General features: G+C 41.9%; 1 protein-coding gene across 1 annotated transcript in view; it reads left to right on the top strand.

Annotated features, from left to right (window-relative positions):
* The first annotated feature begins 3430 nt into the window (after positions 1 to 3430).
* PRTG (protogenin) overlaps positions 3431 to 23652 on the top strand; it is a 76702-nt gene continuing 56480 nt past the window's right edge. The window contains 2 exon segments of the mRNA XM_041468939.1: positions 3431 to 3512; positions 4195 to 4497. Of these exon segments, the coding sequence (XP_041324873.1) occupies positions 3431 to 3512; positions 4195 to 4497 (385 nt within the window).

Here is a 23652-nt window from a genome sequence, read left to right as displayed (position 1 = left end):
AGATCAGGTGGAATGCAGCAGCATGTGGGAACCCAGCTCCATCCATGCTGCTGTGACAGCTTTTTCCAGACCACAGGGATGAAAGAGCTAGCATGATGCTATTCATTTTCTCAGATAGGGGTGAAATGCTCAGTGCAAAACTGACCACAGACTAAACAGGACTGTTTCTGGTTTAAGCTGAAGGAAGTGTAAATGTTCTAACATCAGAAAAATCATATTCTAATGTGGAAAGAACTGCATTCTCTATCCTGGGTTTAGGGCTGCAGTGATCTCATAAATACAGAGTTCACATTGGGAAGGTCCAGTTAGTGAATTTCCAGCTTCTTTCCTTTTTCTGAGGCTGCTACATTCCATCCCAGGGAAGACTCCTGGCTTTAGACAAAGCATATAAGCACCACAATCATGAGATTTCATTCATGTTTGGAGAATCCTGGTCTTTGGTTCATAATAGTACTGAAATTCTAGACTTTATAGTCCTAGCTCAGTTTAGCAGTCCTGGATGTATTGCCAGCTGCCCACGGAGCAAAACATTGAGTCAGATCTGTTCAAGTCAATCTGATTTTTAAAATCTTTCTTTCCAGGAAGCATATAGATCAGTCTAGCCAGGGCTGAGGCTGAAATGCAGCATAAAGTAAATCAGGTTATTTACGACAGCAACCTCAACAGCATGCTGTTGTTCCAGCTGTTGATAGCACTTCAAAGAGAGTTCTTACATAAAAAAGAGTTTCAAAAATGGGGGAAGTTTGGATAACTAAAAATGCAGCTTGAGTCAAGAAAAAAATCAGTGTTGGTGACAGAAGGAAAGTTGCTGAGGTGCAGCAAAGTAGGCATGGCTTTGTTTATGTTGGCTGCAAGATTTTGTGCTCCTGGACTGCCTTTCTGTCTTTCTCAAGGTGGTGCTTCTGAAATGGTTGGCCAAGTACATAATTGTGTTCATTGGCTGCATATTTACAAATACAGTGTATTTGACCAAGTTACAACTGGCAGTGCCTTTAAAGTGTGGTTCAGTGAGTTTATCAGTTCTGTATGAATTTAGATATGTTATCACAAGTCTCTGCTATCTCTTACCCAATTAATTACTGGGAAATGTGTTAAAATAATGAATCCTGACAAATTAAAGAGGAAGAGTTTATACTCCTCTAGCTATTGAACTGCTTAGTTCTAGTAGGAATTGCATTACTGATTTTGTTAAACAGAAATGTGAAAATGAAAATATTGGTGTTTGTATCTGCCCAGACACAGGCACAAGGAGCATTCCAGAGGGAAGCACTTGCTTTGTTAAGCCATTTAAGACAAATATTGCATTTGATCTCATGAGTCAAAATCTCCTGCTGGCACAGTGTAGTTCAGGGAGATGGTAAAGCACTTTTCCTCATCACAGCAGAACACAGCTGTGAGCACAGATGACACAGATAAGGCAAACCAGCCCGCAAGTAGGACAGGACTACAACTTGCTCTCTCTCTGTTGGCTTTTCTTTTGTCCCCTGTTCAGCTCAGACCAACTCCTCTTTCAAAAAAGGCTAGTGAATTGGGCAAGGAGGTGTTCCCCTGGGACAGGTGGGATAGTGTCCAGTGCTGGGCAGTACAGCTCAGCCACCTACTTATGCCTGCAGGAAGCAGTGCCAAGGTCTGCAGGGAAATGACCTTACATCTCCCAGGGACAGCTCCAGCCACTCCACCAACTGACTGAGGCATCTGGCATAGAAATGTTACCGGACATTGCATTCTCTACTGGGTTTTTCTTGTAGGTGTGCTGAGCTCCTCTAGTAAATCTCAAATGCAGGTCACACTGATGAACCAGAGTTTAGCATGAGCTGCAGATGAAAGTTGTGTGTTTAGCACAAGAAAGAATGAATATTTAGTCCTTAATGACCAAAAAATAATATAAACAAAACTGCTTGTGATTTTTTTTTCATAGTTCACACTTTTCTGATTAGATAAATTAAAACACCAAGGAAAAATATTTGGTCAAGTGGATCCTGTTGCTGTATTTTGTCCTATTTGGACACCAAAGCAGTGCATGTGCAGTTCTGCTCTGCAAAGTGAAGCTGTCTGGATGCTTTTTGGGTAAGTGATTTGCATGTAAAGCAAATATTTCCTAATTATCTTCCCTGAAAACTCTGCTTATGTATTTTTGACAAGTGAGGAAGGTGATGTAGATCAACCTATGGCTTACATCACATTTCAGTAGTTCTGATTCTCTCCTGAAGACTTTCAGAGGAGTCACTGATTCAGGCTGTAGCCAGTCCTGGTGATGATGCAGCAGAAGGGACTGGTTTGGCTGCCAGCTCTCAGCTCTGTGAGCTTTGCAGGAACAAAAAGCAGTAAAAACTTGCCTGTCACTGAAGTCAGCACCTCTCACAATGAATGCAAACATAGGGCAAATCTGCTGAGTAAGAAGATGCCTTCCTACATGGTAACTTTAGAAACTAGAAATCTGAACAGACAAAAAAAGAGACTAGAAATTGCTGGCTGCAAGCATGGAGTAAAATCAGGGGTGGAACTGAAAGCTTAAATGATAGTGGCAGCATCTAATGCTATCTCCCATACACATTATCCAGAGGGTGCTGATAGCATAAATTCTGAAGCCATGTGTCCTGTTTAGGTTGCATTTTTGCAAGCTAGTTCAAGGCAGATGTAAACTTAAGGCTGTTTTCTAAGGATGTAAGTAAAGGGCAGCAGCTCATCCTCGACAGCACAGCACTGTCCCATGTGGCCTGCTGGAAGTGGTTTTATCGGTGCTGTAGGATGGGCTCAGTGAGAACCACTAACAAAATTGGCCTTTTATTTCTGATCAATGTCCATCCTCAAGTCACGTGTGGGAAAGCCGTTTTGAATCTGGGTGTGAGGATGCTCTGGCACACCTGGACAGTTCAGCACCTGCGCCGGGCAGTGCAGGGTCCAGTGCTCAGCACTGCTTCGGTGCTCTGGGCGGGGAGCTCTGGCACAGCCCCTGGGTGCGATGCTCGCCACGCCGGTGAGCCGTGCGGTGTTCCGGGGGAGCCCGGCGTCCCGGGGGAAGGCATGGCCGGCAACTCCAGCCGCGGCTGGAAGGCTCAGCCCGCCCGCCAAGTACCACAGCCGGCAGCGCCTGCCCGGCTCGGGAATCGGCGGAGCTGCCGTCGGGTCCCGGTGCCGCCCGGGAGGGGCCGCGCTCGGCCCAGATGGCGCCGCAGCCCCTCGTGCTCGCGGCCGGCCGGCCCCGCCGCATTGTCCGCCGCGACCCCCGCCCTGCGGCCCGCCCCGGCCAGCGGCGTCCCTCCCTCCCTCCCTCCTCCGGCCGGCCCTGCCCCTCGCCCCTCTTCTCCCCAAAGGCCAATGGAGACGAGATGCAGAGAGTAGGGCCGGGACGGGCGCGCCGGGGCCGCTCCGTCCGTCCCCAGTCTCCTCCCCTCGCCCGCTGACCGGTCTGTGGAGCGGCCGGCGGGGCATGCCAGCCGCGTCCCGCTGAATGGCGCCGCTCCGCCGCCGGCCGCTGCTGCGGGCGCTGCTGCTGCTGCTCCCGCTGCCAGGTGAGTCCGGCCGGCCCGCTCCCCATTGTCCGCCCGCGCCCCGGCTCCGCTGCGGCCGCCGCACGTGGCTTTATTTATCCGGGACCGGCGGGACCGGCGCGGAGGGAGCGGGAACCGGCGGCGGCTCCGCGCTTTGTTCGCGCCGCGACGGGGCGGGGGGGGGCGTGAGGGGCGCGGGCGGTGCGCGGCCCCTCCGCGCTCTGGTGAGAGGTTTTCGCTAACGATTCCTTGTAAAATCAGCCTTTTTACGACGCGCTCCGCTCCGGCTGCTTTGGCAGGCTTGTAAAATTAGCGAGCGGGCCGGGCGGAGCGGTCGCACCTGTGTGGCCGCCCCGGCGCTGCGCTGCCCGCGCCCTGCGGCTCCCGGGGTCACCGCGCCCCCCGCCCGTGCCGTGCCGGGGCCCGGATCGGTGGGGAAGGCGCTGGTTCTCTGCTCCTTGGCTTTTTACACCCTGGGGGCTTCGCGCCGCGTGCAGTCAGTACCAAGTTTCCCCAGAGTTGTCGGAGTTGGGAGCGCTCGGAGCGTGTGCGATAGCGATGGCTTCACCTCGTGCTGCGGGTGCCGCGGGATGACTCGCAGCTCACAGTGCGCTCGGTAACTTGCATGTCTCCGCTTATATGTCTGTCCGTACAGGCAAAAAAAAACTTGTTTTTCCTTTTTTTTTTTTTCCTTCTCTCTTAGGAGTGTGGTGCTTTAGTGAACTGTTTTTTGTGAAAGAGCCTCAGGATGTTACTGTGTCAAGGAAGGATCCGGTGGTTTTAGACTGCCAAGCCCGTGGTGAAGCTCCTATAACTATTACATGGCTGAAAAATGGAGGCAAAGTGTCTGAAAATGAACGGATCTACACTTTATCCAATGGCTCGTTATATATCAGTGAGGTAGAAGGAAAGAAGGGAGAACTGTCTGATGAAGGATTTTACCAGTGCTTAGCTCTGAACAAACATGGGGCCATTCTCAGTCAAAAAAGTCACCTCACACTAGCAAGTAAGTCCCAGCTCTTGTTTATTAGCATGCTTCTGAGTCTGTGACAGCAATTCCCTGAACAGCACATAACAACCTATCGTTTTGTGTACCTGAAAAGTTAAAATGTGAAATTATAGGGTAATTCTAGAGAACACGTATTTCTTTTTAAACCTATAAAGATTATGGAAAAAGCTTATGGTGGTCCCTTTTGCAGTCCCTGGTATGGCAGAAGTGGCACGGGCACCTGTGAGACCTCTTGGGCAGTGGTGCCTTGTGTAGGTGCCTTATGTGTGTCACTAGTCTCTGGAGCAGCTTGTGTTGCAGAGTCATGCTGGCTACAGAAGTCCTCGGTCCTGTTTCCCAAGTGCTGTTCTAGCAGCCTTACAAGGGTTATCTACAGATCTGATTTAAAAAAAAAAGAAATTCTTTGTTCAGTAGCTTGACGTTGTGTGTTGTGCCATCTTGGGGCAGGGTGGAATGATTAATGTAGATGTTTATCTCTGGGAGAGGAAAGAGGGAAAAAGTTTTCTGGGCAACTGTAAGGCCTTGCTTTTCTGCCTTGTGTTCAGCCAAGCAGATGTGGGTGCTGTCCCTTTTGGTTCCTCTGGCACCTCCCATAAGGGCCTATTATATGGTTCCACTGGGAAGGGAGAGTTGCATTTCTGGAGTGACTCCCTACTGCTGGGAGGTGAATGGTGAAGGAAATAGTTGTGTCTAAGTGCCTTTATGGCTTTAACAGACTGACCCCGGGTGTTTGTTGCCCTCCATTTTCCTATCATCTTTAAACATTGAGCAAGAGATGTGTGTGAGGGATGGAATGCTGTGCCTTTTTCCATGGCAGAGCAGAGCTTTGCCACTAGACTACTTCTACAACATGATCTCCCTTTGCTTCCCAAAAGTACATGGGAATGCACTTTTCAAAGAAAAGTAAATTTTGGCAAAGTAAAGAAAACTTTCATTTCAAAGAAAGTATAACACAGAGAGTACACAGTTTATGTAGTCTTCTCATGTTCCCTCTATAATGGGACTTAACTGATGAACTTAATCTAATAGGAAAAGACTTCCTATGACCTCTTCGACCCTGTTCTTAGTAGCAAGTTGAATAAAACTACTGCTGGTACCTCAGTGAAAACCTGACATTAATTCTAGTTGCAAGTTTTACTAAATTCAATCTGAAACTAACTAATGAAATTGGTATATTTGATTACATTAGAAAATGTGTGAATGTTAACATTTGTTAGTTTTTTCTGTGTGCTACTGACGTGATTCTAAGTACAACCTGATTCTGTCCACGAGACCCCCAGGAAGGTGTGAAAAGCCTTGTTCAGTGAGCCAGAGCACTGGTGGTTCAAAACCATCCTGGAAGCAGGTGGCTCCAAGTGAGTGCTGAGTTTTCACATGCTGTAAGAATGTGAAACTCTGAAGTCTCAATTTCAAAAACATGCCTACGTATTACTTTTTAACTTGCTCATGCACAGGATTGAGAGACTAAGTAATTTGTGGGTGCTTTTGGTAAAATGGTGAAAAATGAAGTATTACAGTTTTTAACATTTAATCTCACTAAGTTTCAGAGTGTCAGCATGATTAAAAAATTAGACAAGAAAACCTCCTAAAGAGATCAGGATTTTTTTATTGTTGTTAACCAACATGAAGCTAAGCAGTGGCTAATGGATTCTGTAGGTAGGATGGAAAATTCAGGGCCACTTTAAATTGGAGACATTGCAGAATGAGCTCTAAGCTTTATATCAGAGAACTTCTGGAATAGTACTGAGCACTATAGTAGAATAGCTTGGTAATGCAATTGTAGTATTTGATTTTATTCAGAGAATGCTGGACTTCTGTAAATATTTGTTTCTCACATGCACATTATTTCATCAGAAAGGTGGTTTAATTATGCTGATTTTCACCAAGAAGTTATTGTGAACCAATAGATTGCGTGCTGTGGAGTGAGATTCTTGTTTTGCAGCCCTTTTTTTTTCCCTCCCTCCCCTTCTCTGTAAGACTGTGACAAAAGGTTTCTTTTTCTTGTTTGAATACTTGAAAGGCTTTCTATGGCTGTTGGAGAAAACTGGAAGAGATAGCGGATCCATAATGATCACAGTAGGTGTTGTTGACTTAGTGATTAAGTGGTTAACTAGTGGCCAAACATGAAGTTATCCTATGTAGCAGTCTCTTCTCTTTAGTCATGCACCAATCTGACCTGTTTCAGAATGTCAGCTTTACTGTAAAGCTGTGAAATTGGGCAATAATTTGTATTGTGATAATTTGGAGCCCATAAAACACGTGCAAAATTAGTTTTCTCTCGTTTTCACAGTGTTTCTGCCTGCTCTCATAAACTGATTGAACTTTGCAGACATTTAAAGTGAAATAAATGGAATTCTTGTGGGGGATTTTGTAGCCTTACAATTTTTCTTTTTAGAAGGAGTTGTCGGTTGCTGCAAAGGCAAATTACCTTGTGGTCAGGGTACAGAAGGAACTATACATATTAAACAGGTGGAGAATAGGCATTAAATGGGCATTCTTTCTTTGGAGGAAAAAAGCAAATGCTCTCTTCAGTTACTGGTAGCAGCAGGGTGTGAGGATGTTCTTTTACTTTGCCTGGTCAGAGGTTTTGCCAATAAGCTTATCTTTTGCTTCAGAATTGTAATGTTTAGTGTTGCATTTGGAAATCAAAAACTTTAATCTGTCCAAGAGTTTAAGATGTGAACACACAAGGAGATCAGGTCTTGGTTTCTAAAGTTAGAAACTGGAAGCTGAAGGTTGCACTCTTAGCAAGAATTCCATTATTCATGTGCAAATTAAGAATTCACAGGGTTAAAAGGTTAGAAACTGGCCAGGATGAGGTTTACCCTTGTGATAAAGAGCAGATGACCCTCATTCATTGGCCAAAGCTTTCATGTAGCTCCTCTGCAAAGTTAGTGATTGCCATGAATTGTTCTTGAGGAATGCAGAAATTCAAATGTGAGCAGGCCTTTCCTTAAGTGTCACTATGGAGCCTTATCTCCCGAGCACATCAGAGTAGGTCTGCAGGGACAGGGTTCCTCCCCAGAGGCCCCAAGGCTTTGCTTTCCTGTTGTTCATCCATGCACAAAAGAATTTGACTATTTTGGGGTTTTTTTTTTTTTTTTTTTTTTTTTGTGAGATCCCCCTACTTTTTTAAAAGGAAACTCTGGTGCTGAGGTAGTGCTTAGGTAAAACTAAATATTCGTTCCAGTACATGCTTGTAGTTACTTCCAAAGCTGGCTGATTGATGTGGGGGCAGAGGAGGAGGTCCTGTCTGCTTCTTTGTGAGGGGAAAATGGTACTACTTAAGAGCATGACTTACTCAAAATTCGACTTTTGCCACTGCTACTGAGAGAGATCTCTTTAAACAGAATATAAAGGGAAGGTAGACTTCAGAGAAAGTCCTTTTGCTACAACTTGGAATCAGTCAAAAGTAAACAAGCTGAGATTGTTTTCCTGCATTTAAAAATTTTGATTATTGATAACCACAGTTAACTAAGGTTCTGTCTAAAAATAGAGCTAGACTTCCAATAAGATATTATTCAGGAGAAATGGAGAAGGTAGATCATGTTCTGAAGCTGGTAACATGGGCATTGTGCAGTGATTGGTTATGTCTCTCACTGTTTATGTCCTTTTCATAAAAAGTGGAAATTGAAGTTTTGAGATGGTTGGGTGCTATATAAACAGCACTCCTGGATAACTCTTTCTTCTCTTGTAGCTTGTTGAATTGACTTTAATGTTTGTGAATTAGAAGAAATGTAAACCTAATTCTTCTTGTACAGGTTTCTGCATTTCACAAGAGTGAAAGGTGGTGCAAGCAGAAGGTTTCTGGGAACATGCTCCTGGGGGAAAGCTGTGTGTGTGCCCACTGCCCTGCAGCTTGAGGAGTGCTGGGCCCTTTACACAGAGCAGGCTGTACTTGGAGGGAAGTTCACAGCTTTGCTTACCTGCCGAGGCAGTGATGTGACTTCAGGTCCTGCTGTCCTGCCAATAATTGGCCATATTTATGTTTTTATAGCCTAATAGCATCTTTTGCTCTGCTTTTAAATATTTGCACTGAAGAGTGCATCCAGCTGAGCCTCTGTGACATTCATGTTTCCTTAGCAGTTCCAGCCGTTTGTTCCCACTTTGGCATTGTGCTGTTCCTTGTGTGGGCACAGCTGCATGTGTAGCTAACTGAACAGGGAACTGGTCTGGGTTCAAATAATAGAATTAAAACAAAAGATGGTGTTTAACCCCGATGAGTTCCCCGGTATGGTTTTTTTTTGGAGCCACTCAAGTGGCTGCATTGGTGTAACTGAGAGGACTGAAGTGGACGTGGGCAGACTTAGTGGGGACAGGGGAAGGTTAATGAAACTTGCACTCACCAAACTATGGCCTTTGTGAAATCTGTAGGCAAAACTTTGCCCCTCTGCTACTGATTTTTTAAAAAATAATCTTCATCTTGCCTTCAAATAACAGGATTAATAGCTGTGGTCTATCAATATAGTTTTCACTTTCCATGGTATCTGTCATTTCAGGGGTCTTCCAAGTGCATATAGAACTCAAAGTTATGTTTAATTATTTTAAATAGCAGTGGAGAGAGGTACAAATTGTGAGAAAGAAAGGTGGTGTTAGGGGGCAGAAGTGGTTTTGGACGGAGGTGGAAGTGAAATGGCAGATGGCAGCTGTAGGCAATATATTGTATTGAAAGAGAGCAGAGTCAGTGCTGTAGAACTGGTGTGGTTACAGACAGCTTGAGGAACCTGGTGGTCTGGGTTTTGACAAGTGCTGCCCTACTGCTCTTGCTTTGATTAGTTGATTGAATATCCTGAGAGGAAAATTTGTTTCCAAGCTGAGGGTGTACATGGCTGACCATTAGTGCATTTAAATTCCAGTGTTTTTAGGCAGGAGGATGAGGTTCCAATGTCTTAGTCAGCAATGTTAATTGATAACAATTAAGAACAGTAAGATTTTTGTTCTTTAACTGAGATATTCTGAAGAAATAAGAAAACTGGGAAGCACTATCTTGTTAACCCATTTTATTGGAGTATTTTCCTCTACAACTTCCCAGGCGTCTTTTGACCTGAAGTCCTGCAGCACCTTGACAGAAGACAATTATCAGCATCCTTTTAAGACAAAACCATTAGTTACTTTTTTTCGTTGTTGGTACCAGGGCATTCCCTCCTTTTTCAGCAATGATTTGCTGCACTTTTAAGAGCTCTTCCACAGAATGAGGAATGGGCTTTTATATTGTTACCAAGACAAAAAAATTGTATGAAACTTTGCTTAGTGCACATGAACAGTGTTTGTTTCCACTACATGTCACTTGAGAGGTGAGCTTTTTATGTGTTTCCTCAACACCTCAGTTTCCAATTTGTGTCAAGCCTAATGCCAGACTGAGGCCTTCCATGCCCTTGCTTTTCTTCCTAGCTACTCAGACCAAAGTTGTTAGGGTTCATTTACTAGTTTTTATCAGAGTAACTTTACAATGTATAAAGTTTTTACTAGCTTCTTTGTTAAAAGAATGCTCAATCTTTTTGGCAGTACACTCTGTAGCTAATAAAACCTTCACCTACGTGAGAAAGGCTGAAGGAAAACACGGTGCTGTGCTAGATGCTGTTCAGAGCTGTGGCCAAAAGCACTCACTCCTCACCTGGTGGGAGCTGTGTGTGTGCTGTGTGCACAAACCTGTGGAGATTCCTTTCCTACTTGCAAAGCAATGTATGGCAGCAAAAGATGCTGTTCTGTTCCTGCAGTGTGGTGCTCTCACCCCACTGCCCCCTTTCTTCCCCCTCCCTTTTTCTCTGCATTTCTTGGTGTAGAAATTGTTGAAAGGGCATTCAGTAAGGCCCCCTTTTGTCAGCCAGCTCTGATTATCCTAAAGAAAAGGATCTCACTCGGAGCAGTTGTTTGCCTAGAGACTTGTTGTCACGTCTTCACAATTTAACAGCTGTGGCTATTGATGGTGTGCGGAACAATTTAAGACAATGACAAAAGAGAATCTTGGAGGAAGAATTTAAAAGTTACTAAGCGTTTTCCTACAGAAATATGATCATGCTCATTGTTGGACAAACTTGTGCTTAGTATTTGTTTGTTTTCCTCAGCATTTTGTACTTTTTGCCACACTTTATCTTCAAAATTGTGAACATAATCTTTATTTAGTTTTGCATTTTTTTTTCTTTTGTTGCATCAATAGGCCCAGCTGTTAAATTGGGATTGATTACTTCCAGTCTTTATAACTGGTAATCACCACCTAAGTGAAAAAGTAATCAACAATGTCAAGACTCCACATTTTGTTGAGTAAGTGTGGGTTGTATGGTCAACATTAGTTACTAAGGTCAACCTCTAGGTAGCTTTTAAGCAGCAGCATTTTAAGCAGTGTCTACATTTTAAAGTTGATTGTCTCAGCAATTGAGTTAGAGGTGGAAAAAAAATCGCTCTAGATCATTTGTGTTGGGAGTTAGAAATCCATCTGGCAGCCTTCCAAAACCTGCATCTGTAGTGGAAACAATTTTTGGTTGTATGGATTAAATGATTACTTTTTAAAGACATAAACAGCAGACTTAGGGAAGAGATGTCTGTTAATCCACCTGAGTATGGACAGTTTGCTTTTGCCTTGGTGTATGGAATTATTGTAAAGTCCTCCTCTGTTTTTTCTGTATGTAAAAACTACGGAGGGAGACAGCCTTCCTAATTTATTAGAGGAAAATATAAATAAGCATTACTAGACAGATTTTTTTTCTGCTGCTTTTATTGTTTTTTTTTAATGAAATCAAATTTGGTCTTAGGTGAGTGGAAGGGTGTTTTTTTTTTGTTTTGTTTTGTTTTGTTTTGTTTTTAACTGCATAAGACATCAAAGACAAAATAAACTAAGTTACATCTGGATAATACAGTTAACATCTCAAGGCCCTGTTCAAAGTGCTTGTTTCTCAAGTGCCCATCTCTTGTAGTTCTGGTAAAGGTCTCTGACATATCAGAGCATCTGCAGCATAGGGAAATAGAATCTTGGTATCATTTTCCCAGAGGCAGACAGGTCTGCTCCTGAAGTTCACTTAGATTCTTTTTATCAAAACCCAACAATGACAGAATGTGTAATCTTTGTGTTTTATGGGGTAAACATTTCAGAGTTCCTGAGTCTTTCTGTGCCAGTATTGCACTAAACAACTTTTAAAACTCCCGATGTGGTCAGGGTCTCTTCTGACTTTGGCTGATGAGAAAACTAAATTATTTAGTAGCTGAGCTTGAGCAAGTTTGGTTCCAGCCTGAACATTGTAGCAATAGTATTCAGTAAGTAGCTGCTTGTTTACTGGATGTCAGAGCAATAGAATGCAATGTGAGAAATGAAATATTGAAAATGAACTTGTTATAAAAGACATAGGAGTGCTGACAACAATGTTTATATCCGAAGCTTTTATCAGGATTTAATCATTTGGGGCAAAAGTTGCAATGTACCAAGACACTACTTCTCCATCTCTGTCAGGGTTACTGGGGAGGGTGAAAGTCAGCAAAGAATTGTTTAATCTACTGTAGTCAGGATTCTTGCATTTATACCTGTTTTAACTGACTTCCTCTTCTGGTTAAGGTGGTGAGAATACACCCTTATTCTCAAAAATTATTGAAATTGTTTTTATAACATTGTTTCTGCATGTGGGCAAAGCTCTGAGGAAAGGAATGACTCCTGGAACACGAAAAATTATCAACTGTCTTCCTCTCAAGACCTCACAGCTACATTTTGACTTGTATTTTACCAATTTTTTCAGTGGTAGAATACTGCTGAGTAAATAACACCTCCAGCCTTGGAGAAAAACTGTGTTTGGAAGCAGTGTCTGCCGTCAGAGTCCTGTACAATTCTCCTGGACAGTGAGGAGTAAGATGGTTGTTGTTTTAGAATGGTGGCAGAAATGTGTTGTGAAAAGCATGAAGCCAGCTGCAGAGAGGGTCTTTGGCCTATTTTCCTATCTACAGAATCTTAGGAAGAAAACTTCCTATGTACTGACTGATATCAGGGGACCGGTGGTTGGATGGGTTTTATCTCAAAACATTGCCACTCACTGTATCTGTATTCTGATGGGGAACATCTTTGCCAAGCACGTGTTTTAGGTAGATGGTGGCGTGGGCAACAAAACTTACGTGTGAGACTTTTGGAATTGCAGCTTCAGGTGGAGCAAACAGAGTGTTTTAGAAAGGAGAAAAGTCTGTCTTAGCTGCAAGCTACTCTGAATGGTGTATTGATGACAAAGCAGCAAAACTTACCTTGTCCTAGTCCTCTAGCTTCAGAACATGCTAAAATTATGATTTAGATTTTAATAATAACAATAATTTAGCTTGGCTTAGAAGTGTGTTAGAAGTTTGCTCTTTTGCTCTGAGGTGCAGTAGTTTAATTTTGAAATTATTTGCTGATGAGGGAGAGCTTAAAAAGAAATAATTACTGATTGACCAGGCATAAGAGGTTCTTTATTACAAGAGGTAAGTTATTACAAGCATTAAACATGTCATCGGGTGTTCTTTTAATACATAGCTAGGGGGAAAGTTAAAATAAGTCTTTACAGCTTGTGGTGTGCATCTTGTATATAGTGATGAATGAATGGTGGAAACTGGAGAGGATTCCATGAACAGAAGCATCTTTATATTTTCAGATTTGATTTTTATTGTCTTTAGATAATAATCCTTATCACATTGTTGATTACATTGTTTGTTCTCATTCCAGTAGACCAGAATTTCTTGCGTAAAACCTTCATCATTCCTAGGGTTTTCTTGGCTCTACTTTGAGCCATTTCAGATTAAAGTCCAAACAAGTTAAAATAAGTTTAGAAAACCAGGTTACATCTCAGCCTTTGCAGCATGTGAAGTAGCAATGCTGTCTTCTCCCTCTAAAATCATAACAGTTATGTATCAGCATGTCCTTATCACCATATTGTACAAAGTGGGTTCATCTGCCTTTTAAGCTGTATCAAGACTCTTTCTGTACACCTTAAAATGGAGAGGAAAACATCAAATGGCAAAGCTCTTCATTGATTTGCTGATCTGTTCTAACATTGAAAATTTGCTCATCATTTGTGTTCTCTCCCGTGTTCCCACTCTCTTCTTTCTCTTGTCACGTGCAGGCTGATTTTTCTGCATTTAGTTAGTTTTTGGGGTTTTTTTCTTTTCTATTATAAATTGTCATGTATGTGCTACATCATTGCTTTGGATCTGCAGAACTGCTTCTGCTGACCCTCCTTCCTTATTCCTGTCTGATGATGAAGGAGGTGCTGTTTTCCAGTGGAGCTTATTTTCACAGCTGTGGCAGAGGAGGGAAGTGTCATAAGATACTTTGAGGTCAGTTTTGACCCCAAATTTAGATGAGGTAAAAATGATTCTACAGAAGTATAATATCTTGTCTCAGGTGGTCTGCCTGTCACTTAAAATCAGACAATAATTTTGATTAAGAAAAAGCTGTTTTAATAGCCCTTGCAATAATGTACAATAAAACCAGGTCAGTGTTAACAGTATTGCTTTTTGCTTTACAACTTGTTACAACTGGAAGTTTTCAAATAACCCGTTATCTTTTCAAAGAAACCTTAAAATTGAAGTCTTTGAACATGCAGAAGAATTTTAAATGCTTACTCCTGCTTGTACAATCTTGAACATATTAATAAATTGCTTAGATGACTTATCAGCAAATTAACTAGGGTAAATTATTAAATTACCATTTCACCGTCCACATCAAGATCTCTAGTAAACCTCTAATAACTGTACCATGTGCCTCAGGCAGAGCTGTGCATTATGTATGTTCTTTGTAATGAGAATTCGTTGACTTTATGAAGCCATTGACAGCCATTTATCATTTTGTTCATTAAACTTGTCTGCGACATCCGGTAAATTGATGTTAACTGGAAATATTCTCTGGGAGTTCTGGCACGACTCTGTCATTTTGCCTGAGGAGAAACTTTGTACCTAGCATGTCCCAAATTACAAGGGTGAAACTTCCTTCCCCCACCTCCTCTCCTAAAGCCTGAGTGAGCATATGACCAGCTCTTTTTTCCCCTCTTGCTTTTAATGCTTATTTATGCAAACACCCCTGTAGCCCACAGTTTGCAAGCAGATTTATCATTGATCTTCAATAGAGGTTGAAAGTGGATCCTGCTTTTATTAGTTCAGCCAGTCTGGGCCAGGAAGGCAGCTCAGTTTTATCCCACGGCGTACAAGAAATTAACTGTGGAATTCTTGGAAGCGTTGATGGGAGTTTTGTGGCATTCCCAGCACGTGGCAGTTAGTACTTGTTTTTAATGGTCATAATCTTTACCCGGAGTTGCTTTACTGCTGATTCTTAGCAGTGTTTGGTAGGTGAGCAAGTGCATTGCTGAAAGCCTTTATAATCCTGCTTTATGTGGTCTTTTGAAATTCCTTTGTTTGGAATGATGAACAATATTTCTTTCTTTTTTTTTTTTTTTTGCTCTTGAGCACCCAGTGTGGAAAAATTGCACACTTTTAGCACCTGCCAGTGTGTGATTCCTGTGGGATAGCTGTCTCTGGTAGTGGTAGAGGTAGTTAATAGGATATCTGCCCTTCTTCTAGTGTTCCTGTTGTGCTGCCTGAATCCAGCTGTATCAGGGATCTTTCAAACATAAATGAGTGGACTCACAAATTGTGCCATAACTGACCAAAATATTTATTAAAGTGTCTAAGATACCATCAAAAAATTGAATATCCAAAAAATCCATTACGTAAAATTTTTGTCTTTTGAGTGAAAGAGTAGAGCAGTTGGCTCTTGAAAGTATATTGTGTCTCACTACATAATAGTTCACTGGATTAAATGAATTTATTGATTTCTGCTTCTTTACTGACACACATTTATGAGCAGTTTCTTTGGCACCATGGCCACATGTCAAAGGTCATAACTTTCCTTCACTGCGGAAGAATAAAAGCTTTCAGATGGTGAATCCCTGAAATCTAAACAAGGCTTTATCCTCCCTTCCCCCCTCAATATAATTACTGGTTTTGCATGGATTTATTTAAGATAAATACACAATAACAATAAAAAAACCTGTACATACTGAAGGAACCCCTATGTTATCTATCATAAAATAGCTGCAGGAAACTCTATACATGAAAGGCAACATATCTAATCTGCAAATAGGTGTCATTATGGAGCGCATGGTAGTAGATTAGACTCCTTTATGGTCAGAGATTTTATTGAAAATGGTCCCTTTTTAGAACAGAATAAATATTTTTCATGAAGAATTTTATTAGCTATAGTTTAGAAACAGTATTTCTTTCCTTTTAGAGTTGTGTGTACTTTGTGCACCAGAGGAGATCCTGGAAGTAGATCCTACTGAGAGAATGAAGCACGTTTAAAATCTGTGCTTTGTGTTTAGATGAATGTTTATAATGTTGATTATATAGATGAATGTTGATATTTTCTTTAATGGCCTTCATTAGTAGTAAGTAGCCTGTGGGGGTTTTTGTGTGTACTAGATATGAAAGTCCATTCATGATGTAAACATGAAGTTATTAAAAAAAAGAAACTGCAGTGAAACATAAAGTTAAGTTTAATCAGTTCACTGGTTTGTTAGAGTAGGTAGGAGTAGTGGGTGGGGCTTTGGGTCAGTCTGGGAAGAGCTTGTCTTCTCTTTTTGGCAGCTACTGACTGGTAGATGAGCTCTGACCATCTCAAGAAATAGCAGTGTGAGGGTAACCTCACCAAGGTGTTGATGTAAAGTAATTGAAATATTTGTGCCAGGTAAGGTGACATAGGTTAGAATTGTTAGCATGGTCTGGCTGTGGTACTCTTAGCAAGGATGTTTCTGAAGGAACAGAAACTCCAGCACAGCCCGGAGTTCTATCAATGGGAAAAATACCCCACAGTTTTCTAAGAAGGCATAAAAAGTCACCCCACTGCCTGCCCTAAGAAAGAATTGTTTCCCAGACTTTATTTTTGCATAGTAGAGATGAAACCTTTAGATGCTTTTAATCATGATTCTTGAAGGGGAAAAAAAAAAATAGTAGACTTTTCTTCAGCACTGATACTTGTGTGTGTGTGTACCAATGATCTTGTTCTAAGGGGGCTATTGGCACTCTGATCTTAAATTTACCAAATATTTATATTGTAGAACTGTAGTTGTTCATTTTCTGATATGTTAACTTTTTCAAAAGAAATTTGTCATGTCAATATTCATCGCTGGTTTTTTTGTTGTTGCTGTGACTAGAATTGGTTGTTCTGTAAGTTCTCAGGAAAAATCTCAAACTTTTTTTTATTTTGGTGTATGTTCACACATCTTTACTCAGCTTCATTAGCTGAAGACAGGAGGTGATGTTTGTGCTGAGCCTGTTGCTTGTGAACACTGAGCTGGGCTTTCTCTCTAAGCAGTGCTGGACAGATGTAGACCTGCTTTTTTTTCCTGTTCTGCATTAATGAGGAGCTGAAGTGTGATCTAACACTGCCTGGAGAAACCAGCTGGCATGGAAAGCTGGAAACAATGCTCTAATTACCTGGAGAGGAAGTTTGGGAGGGGAAGGGGGTGAGGTGGAGGTGTGAGTGGTCTCATGTGTCTAGAGGTCAGGAAGGGGATTGGTGGGAAGAGGAGAGTGCTGAGGAGGATCTTGTGGAGTGAGGGGACCGGGCTTGGCGTTTGCAGATTGCCATGGGTACAAGTTCAGAGTGGAAGAGGGATCTGGCAAAGGCAGACTCAAGAGAGTGTGCCCATCAGAGCAGCTGATCTTTCAGGATCCAGGAGGCCTGGACTTCCCTCGGGAACTTCAGAAAGACAAAGAATAATCTCCTAGTGATGCCTGAGGCATCACTAGTCTGGGGATCATTAGAGTATTAGAAATGCATTTCTGCTCCAGCCAGAAGCTTCTGCAATATGCGGCACAAGTCCACTAGTCCCAATTTTTCATGGGAAATATTTCATTACATATTTCTTATGGCCTCAATATTTGATACGAGGTTCTGAGCTCTGGTCAGTTGGAGCTGCAGCAAGCTGGGGGAGCTGTCCATGACTGCAACACATGGAGCACTGTGATGGATCAGTGTGGTGTCTTGGATGTCTAAATTTAGTGAATATTTCAGTCCCCCATCCAAATGTTTGTCCATACCCAACAGTAGAATTGAAATAATAATATCAAGGTGTTGTGAAAGTGGGAGCAGTAACATTTGTGAAGAACTGTAGTGCAGAGCCCTGCAGGGAAGGCCAGAAGGAAGCTGCTAACTCTGTTAACACAGTGTAATAAACAAGGAATGAGGCCACACACTGAACAGAGAGGAGAAAACAAAATATTGAATAGATGCTCAGTATGTGAGCACCATTCATTTGGTGCTGTGAATAGTGGGGGAAGTGTGATTGTGCACTTGTATTGTTTCCTAAAGCATGTATATAAACAGAGCAAATCAGTTACATAAACAGATTATTTTCTTCAGTTTCCCAACTTCTGAGCATTTGGGAAATTTTAATCATGTGCGTATACACACATGTAAGAGATATATTGAATGTGTGAGTGGGAAAGTTTAGGGATTAACTTCATTTATCTAATGATGTATGTAATTTAAAAAAATGAAACAAATATGCTTGAAAGTACTAGAGCTTTATATGGGCAGGATGCAATGAAAAAAGGTTTGTAACAGAGTGTCTTGTGACAACTTTCTAAACAAGTAAGTTTGTCAGAACTTTCTGATTCAACCAAAACATGGGCTGGTATCTGAGCATGTATTCAGCAATAACTTTAACTTGATAATATTAGTCCTCAGTTAATATTTATATATATATACATATGTATGCTCATTTATGCACTATCTGGTGTTTGTCACTACAAAATTTACTTTCTGTCATCTGACTGAGAGGAAATCAGGTGTATTGCTGGTGCAGAGGAGAAGAGCTTTTTCTGAGGTGCCAGGCAGGACTGAGGGCTCCAGTGCTGTGGAGGAGTTGGCCCCTGTGGGTTTCACCTCCTCCTTCATCTGCTCTGTCTCTTCTCTCAAATATTTACTCCCCCACATAGCCTAGACTACCACCTGCTTGCTAGGCTACAGGTCTTATGTTCAGCCACAGGGCAGTTTTTTTGAAATACAGCCCTGCAGTCGTGACAAGAGAAAAGCTCCAATACTTGTTTGTTTGTTCTTTCTTTTTTTTCCTCATTTCCTCACTTTTCCTGATACATTTATGTGAAGAATCTCAAAGGCAGCAGAGTATTCAAGACCTCTTGCCTTTGATGCAACATGTACATCTAGATCCTCTTTGGGATCTGTACCTTTGGGTGCTGGGACCTTCTTTCTCTGAGGATGTTTTTCACAGTCCTGTTCAGAAGCTGGAGTTATGGGGAAGCTTAAAGCATTATTTTTATTTATTTTAATTGTTCCTTTCCTCACTATTTAGTTTCTGCTGTGTTCACCATCGTCTTCCGTTTATCTAAATAATGGTTGCCTGGCTTTTCACAAACTTGTGATGGGGAAAGATGGTGACCACCTGAAACAATAATATCTGTGGCAGAATAGCCTGAGAACTTTAAATAACCAAAGGGGACCGTTTCCAAGGCAGCTAAGTGACCTTTGGATCCCAGGAGTAGACTATTCATAGAGGCAAAGCCTTTGTCCTGCTTTGCCCAGTGGTCAGTGAACTCTGGCAGGCCCCTCGGCTCACCATCTTGGCCCTAGACTAGCAGCTGGTGATTGATTCATTTAACTGTCCAGATTCACATTCTTCTGTCAAGGACTTGTCAAGGAAGAAAAAGGTTCTATGGAGGGCTATTCATTTTACTTAAAGGAAGGGGATGCATTATATGATTGAGTGGATTACTTTTGGGTCAGAAGAGTTCCTGCATTGCTCTGTTTTAATTCGGCCTTCAATCAAAGAGAGATTTTGTTTATCAGTGCAGCGTGGAGCTCATGTAGAGGGACAGATAATTTTAATTCCATCAGTGCAATAAGGTTGTTTTGTTTGGTTTGGTTTTTGTTGTTTCCCCCGTCCTTTCTGTGATTTGTCCATCCCGCTGTTTCTGCCAAAAAAATCCATAGATTTTTGTGATTGGTTGATATGACAGAGTTAAGAATATTAATTACTGTTAATCTCACTCTTAATGTGTGTGTTATGTGAGTATTAATGTTCCTAACTACCTCTCATATATGGTTTTGAGCAATCCAGGAAAGCATCAAGTAAGTAAAAGATTAGTGTGTTATCTCTGTTTTGGATGAAGAGAGAAGTGAGAAGAAAATAAATTCAGCAGGCTCAAACTAATAAATTACTTTCCTATAGAACAACACAAACAATGGTAAAGCTGAGGGTAGAACCTTGTATTTTCTATCTACTGTCTGTTTCCACCTGAAACAATAGTTTGTTGTAAAAACTCAGCATTTTCTGAATGCTCAGGGGAGCTGTTTCCTTCTGCTAGTTTAAAATGCCCTTTTTTTGTAAAAATAGGAAGGTGTTTCTATGCATTATGAAACTTGAATCATATTTTCAGTTCTACAACTAATGTGTCCAAAAAACCAACTTTGGGTTGTGCTAGGGAGGTGTGTTTCAGCTTTGGTGTGTTCCCAGCTCCTCTTTCCATTTGCCCTCCAGCTGGGCTGAGTTTCCTTAGCATTAGGATTTCCTTGCTGCTCCTCTTGGTGAAGTACTGAGCAAAGTGTGTCCTTGCTTGGCTCCTTCCACTGGAAGTAACAGGCATTAGAGAGCAGATCCTGCCAGTTAACCTTCTGCCTCCCTTTGAATGAACACCACGAGCTGCAGCAGATGAAATACGACCTTCAAGTTTCTTTTCCCCACTCTCATAAGCATGTATTGTTTTGATTTGGCTTATTGAACGTATTATGAGGGATTTCTGATTGGCTCCAGGCCAAGGTACTTTACTTCTACCGAGGGAAGAACAAGTGCATAATTTAGAAGAAAACACTGTGAAGCTTGATCTGTTGTATCTTTTTCTCTCCCTCTTTTTTGGGGGAGAAGGGAGAATTTTGTATCTGTCAAGGTAAATGAATGGCTTAACTGCCTTAAGAGCACAGGAGAAGATGGAAGTCTGAGATAATCTAACCTTGCTAACGCTTCTCTGTTACACACCTCTACATAGGTGTCAGAAATCTGGGATAAGTAAAACACCTGTTGAATAGGCAGCCTCCTTTCATGGAGGCCTAGTGGTATTCCTCTCCTGCATTTCCCAGGGAGCAGTCCCCTTGCTTGGGACTGATTGTGCCAGGCTGGAGTAGGATGTCTGAGATGGGGATACCAGCTTCTCTGGGCTCCTGATAACACTTCCCTCAGTGCTTCCCTGGTGGCTTTGATTCATGGCCTTGAGTTAGAGACAATGAGCTTTTAAAAATCATGGAAAGGAAAAATGGGTTGTCATTGTGGATTGGAAGATATAAGCAATCTAATAACTAGGTAATACCTACTTAGCAGAACATGCCTGTTTGGTTGTGCTATGACTGAGCAAACTGGAAATCCAAGAGTCCAACAATTGTGTCCCCCACAAGCAGTCAGTAGCCGTAGCAAGGTGACTTCCTCTAAAGACATTGAAGGCAAAATAATTTTTTCTGGAAGCTGCACTTCTGATTTGATTCATGTGAAAATTGCAAGAGTTGTAAACACTTCCCCCTCCTGTACCTCTAGAATTTTTCAGGTAAACATTTAATTTGAAGATTTAAGTAGCTTCAATAAATGGGTAGTACTGACAGTGTCTTTTGTTGCTTGTTTTGTTTTTTTTGTGTGACATTTGTTTCTGATTTTCTCCCTGCTGCTCTCAAAGTTTAGAACCTTCAGACTTTAACTGTTAGTTACTACTCTCTGCTGAAAGACTGTTCTTGGGTGAGATCTCTGGGCTGTGTAATGCAGTAGTGGGGCATTTGGTGACAGGGAAATGAGCTGCAGGCATTTGGCTCTTGAGAGTGGAGGCATTTCTTCTTTCCTTTCCCCGTGGGAATGAGGAAATGTTGACATTTGGAGAGGGGGCTGAAGGGCTTGAATTCCCAACACCCCTGCTCAGCGTTTTGCATTGAAATGGTCTTTCATCCTGGGATGCTGATTCCGAAACACTGTAAGCAAAAAATGGAGAGTGCTCCTATCTCTCAGGAATAGCATTTCTGACAGTCTGGAGACTTAACAGCACCACCAGATCAACTTACACTCATTCATATGGGGATGGTGTCAGTTTGCCACTGTATGAAATGGAACCCCTTCCTCTGCCTTCCCCCAGATGTGAGCGGAGGCGCAGGGTGGGTGGTGCAGCGCAGGAATGTGTGGGGCCCCACTCCTGGCCTGGGATGTGCTCTCTGGTGCTTCCTCTGATTGATGAGCTAGGCAGGGTGAGGTGAAGGGTGGGTTTTGCATTCTGCTTAGGGTCTAGTTTTATTTTAGCCAGGAATAGCATTAATTTGTTTATAGAGATACAAGACCAATAAATAGAGGTCTTACCTTTCTGCTGGCATCTGCAGTGAAATTCATTGGTCCGAATGGGGCAGATTTATGCTTCCAGTGCTGCAGATTTTTGTTGCAAAGTGCTGAAGTTGTCTTTTGTGTGTTGCATTGAGTGATTGTTGAATTTTTCTTGTTATTTGAGGAACTTTAGAATCATAGCAGTCAATCTTTAAATCTTTGATATTCTATTTTGACTTGTGTGGGTTTATTTTGGTTTTGTTTGGTTTTGTGGTTTTTTTTTTTTTTGTTTTGTTTTTCTTTTTGGATGCCAGATTAGGTTAGTTGTGAAGGGACATGTCTTTTGTTGCAAAATCCTGCTTGTGTTCTGATCCTTGTCTTCATGTTGTAAAGTGTAAAACTGTGCTGGATGTTCCCCGTGCAACAGTTGGGCTATTAAGCAGAACTAATTCTTCACAGAATGGCAGCAACTCCAAAGAAAGGCATCTGTGGGATTAAGCATACATACTAGAAGGCAATCACTGGGCAAACTGCTGAAGGAAATCAGTCCTTGCAGGGAGAAAGTGGTGTGTTCTTTCTCCTGAATGCATGCAGCCACACAAGTAGAGCAGCTTTGAAGCTGGTTAATGTGGCTTACTGTGTGCCTTTTCTCTCCTATTTCCTATGCTTCTTGTCTGCAGAAGAGCAGAAGGGGATTCCTTGATAAGTGCATTAGCATTTATTGTGCCTTCTGGGGCCACACACTGTTGCCTGGATGATAGATAGACTGAGAAGGGAAAACCCCAGCTGGGATGCCTTCAGAAGTGAAAAGATCAAATCTCTCATGCTTGTTTACATGGTTTGGTAAGGAATGTCAGTCACACCATCAATAAACTGTTGAATATATAGAGCCACGTTTTTCAAAGCCTCTAGCTTTTAATTCCTTTAAAACAGTGCTAGTGATAACTCCTGAGGTGATATGTTTGTCTGCTTTTGTTGGGAGGGGTGGTAGTGGTACATTTTTTGCCTCCTATTAAATGATTCAGGTGTAGTAAGGCAATATGTGTACTCATGTGAGTACTTGCACATAGCTGCAAGAGTGGTGGCATTTTTGCAGTATTGGTAGCTGCTTCTACCAAGGTAAAATAGCAAGACCTGGGTGTATTACCCTGTATTACTTTCTTCCCTCACAGACGAATTCTGATGCATGCCCTTGCATTGCAATATTGGATTCTCATCTCAGTGTGGCTCTAAGAGCAGCTGATGGGCAGGAGAACAAACTGTAAAATAAGTGTGTCAGTGAGGAGCCTCCTGTTATTTTCTCTGGCACATCGCTGCTGCCCAGGATCCCATTTATTGTCACAATTATGTTAATATGGCATGGATTACAAGCTCTGTGGCTGTTCCAGTGGTTTGAAGAAGTGAGCAGGGAACAGTACCTTCTAATAGTCACCTTGTCAAATTGTGCCTTTCTGTTCCTGCATGTGTGTTTCTGCACTGAAGAGATCTTCTTGATGTGTGATTATCCACTTCTGAGGAGCCAGTTTTCTTCAACTGTTTCGAGATTTTTTTTTCCATAACATACTGAGTGGACATGCTAATTATGAACTCTTCCTGTTGCTAAGGTTAACACTTTCCAAAATTTAGTGCTGCCTGTTTAACAAAAGAAAAGAGTATTTTTCTTAAAGTACAATATATCCTGACAAAAATTGATTGCTTTTATCATTGAAAAAATTGATCAGTGTCAGAGAGATTGCTGATGTATTGTGATGCTGTTGAGGTATTTGTTCTTAACTTTTCAAGGTTTTCCTTCTTTCCTGTGAACTGTCTTCAAGATGCATCCACTTGAGACCTCTTCTCTTGACTTTCT

This window comes from Pyrgilauda ruficollis, unplaced genomic scaffold (genome assembly GCF_017590135.1).
Source record: "Pyrgilauda ruficollis isolate IOZ18807 unplaced genomic scaffold, ASM1759013v1 scaffold23, whole genome shotgun sequence".
NCBI classification, from domain to species: domain Eukaryota; kingdom Metazoa; phylum Chordata; class Aves; order Passeriformes; family Passeridae; genus Pyrgilauda; species Pyrgilauda ruficollis.
This window is presented reverse-complemented; position numbering and strand designations above follow the sequence as displayed.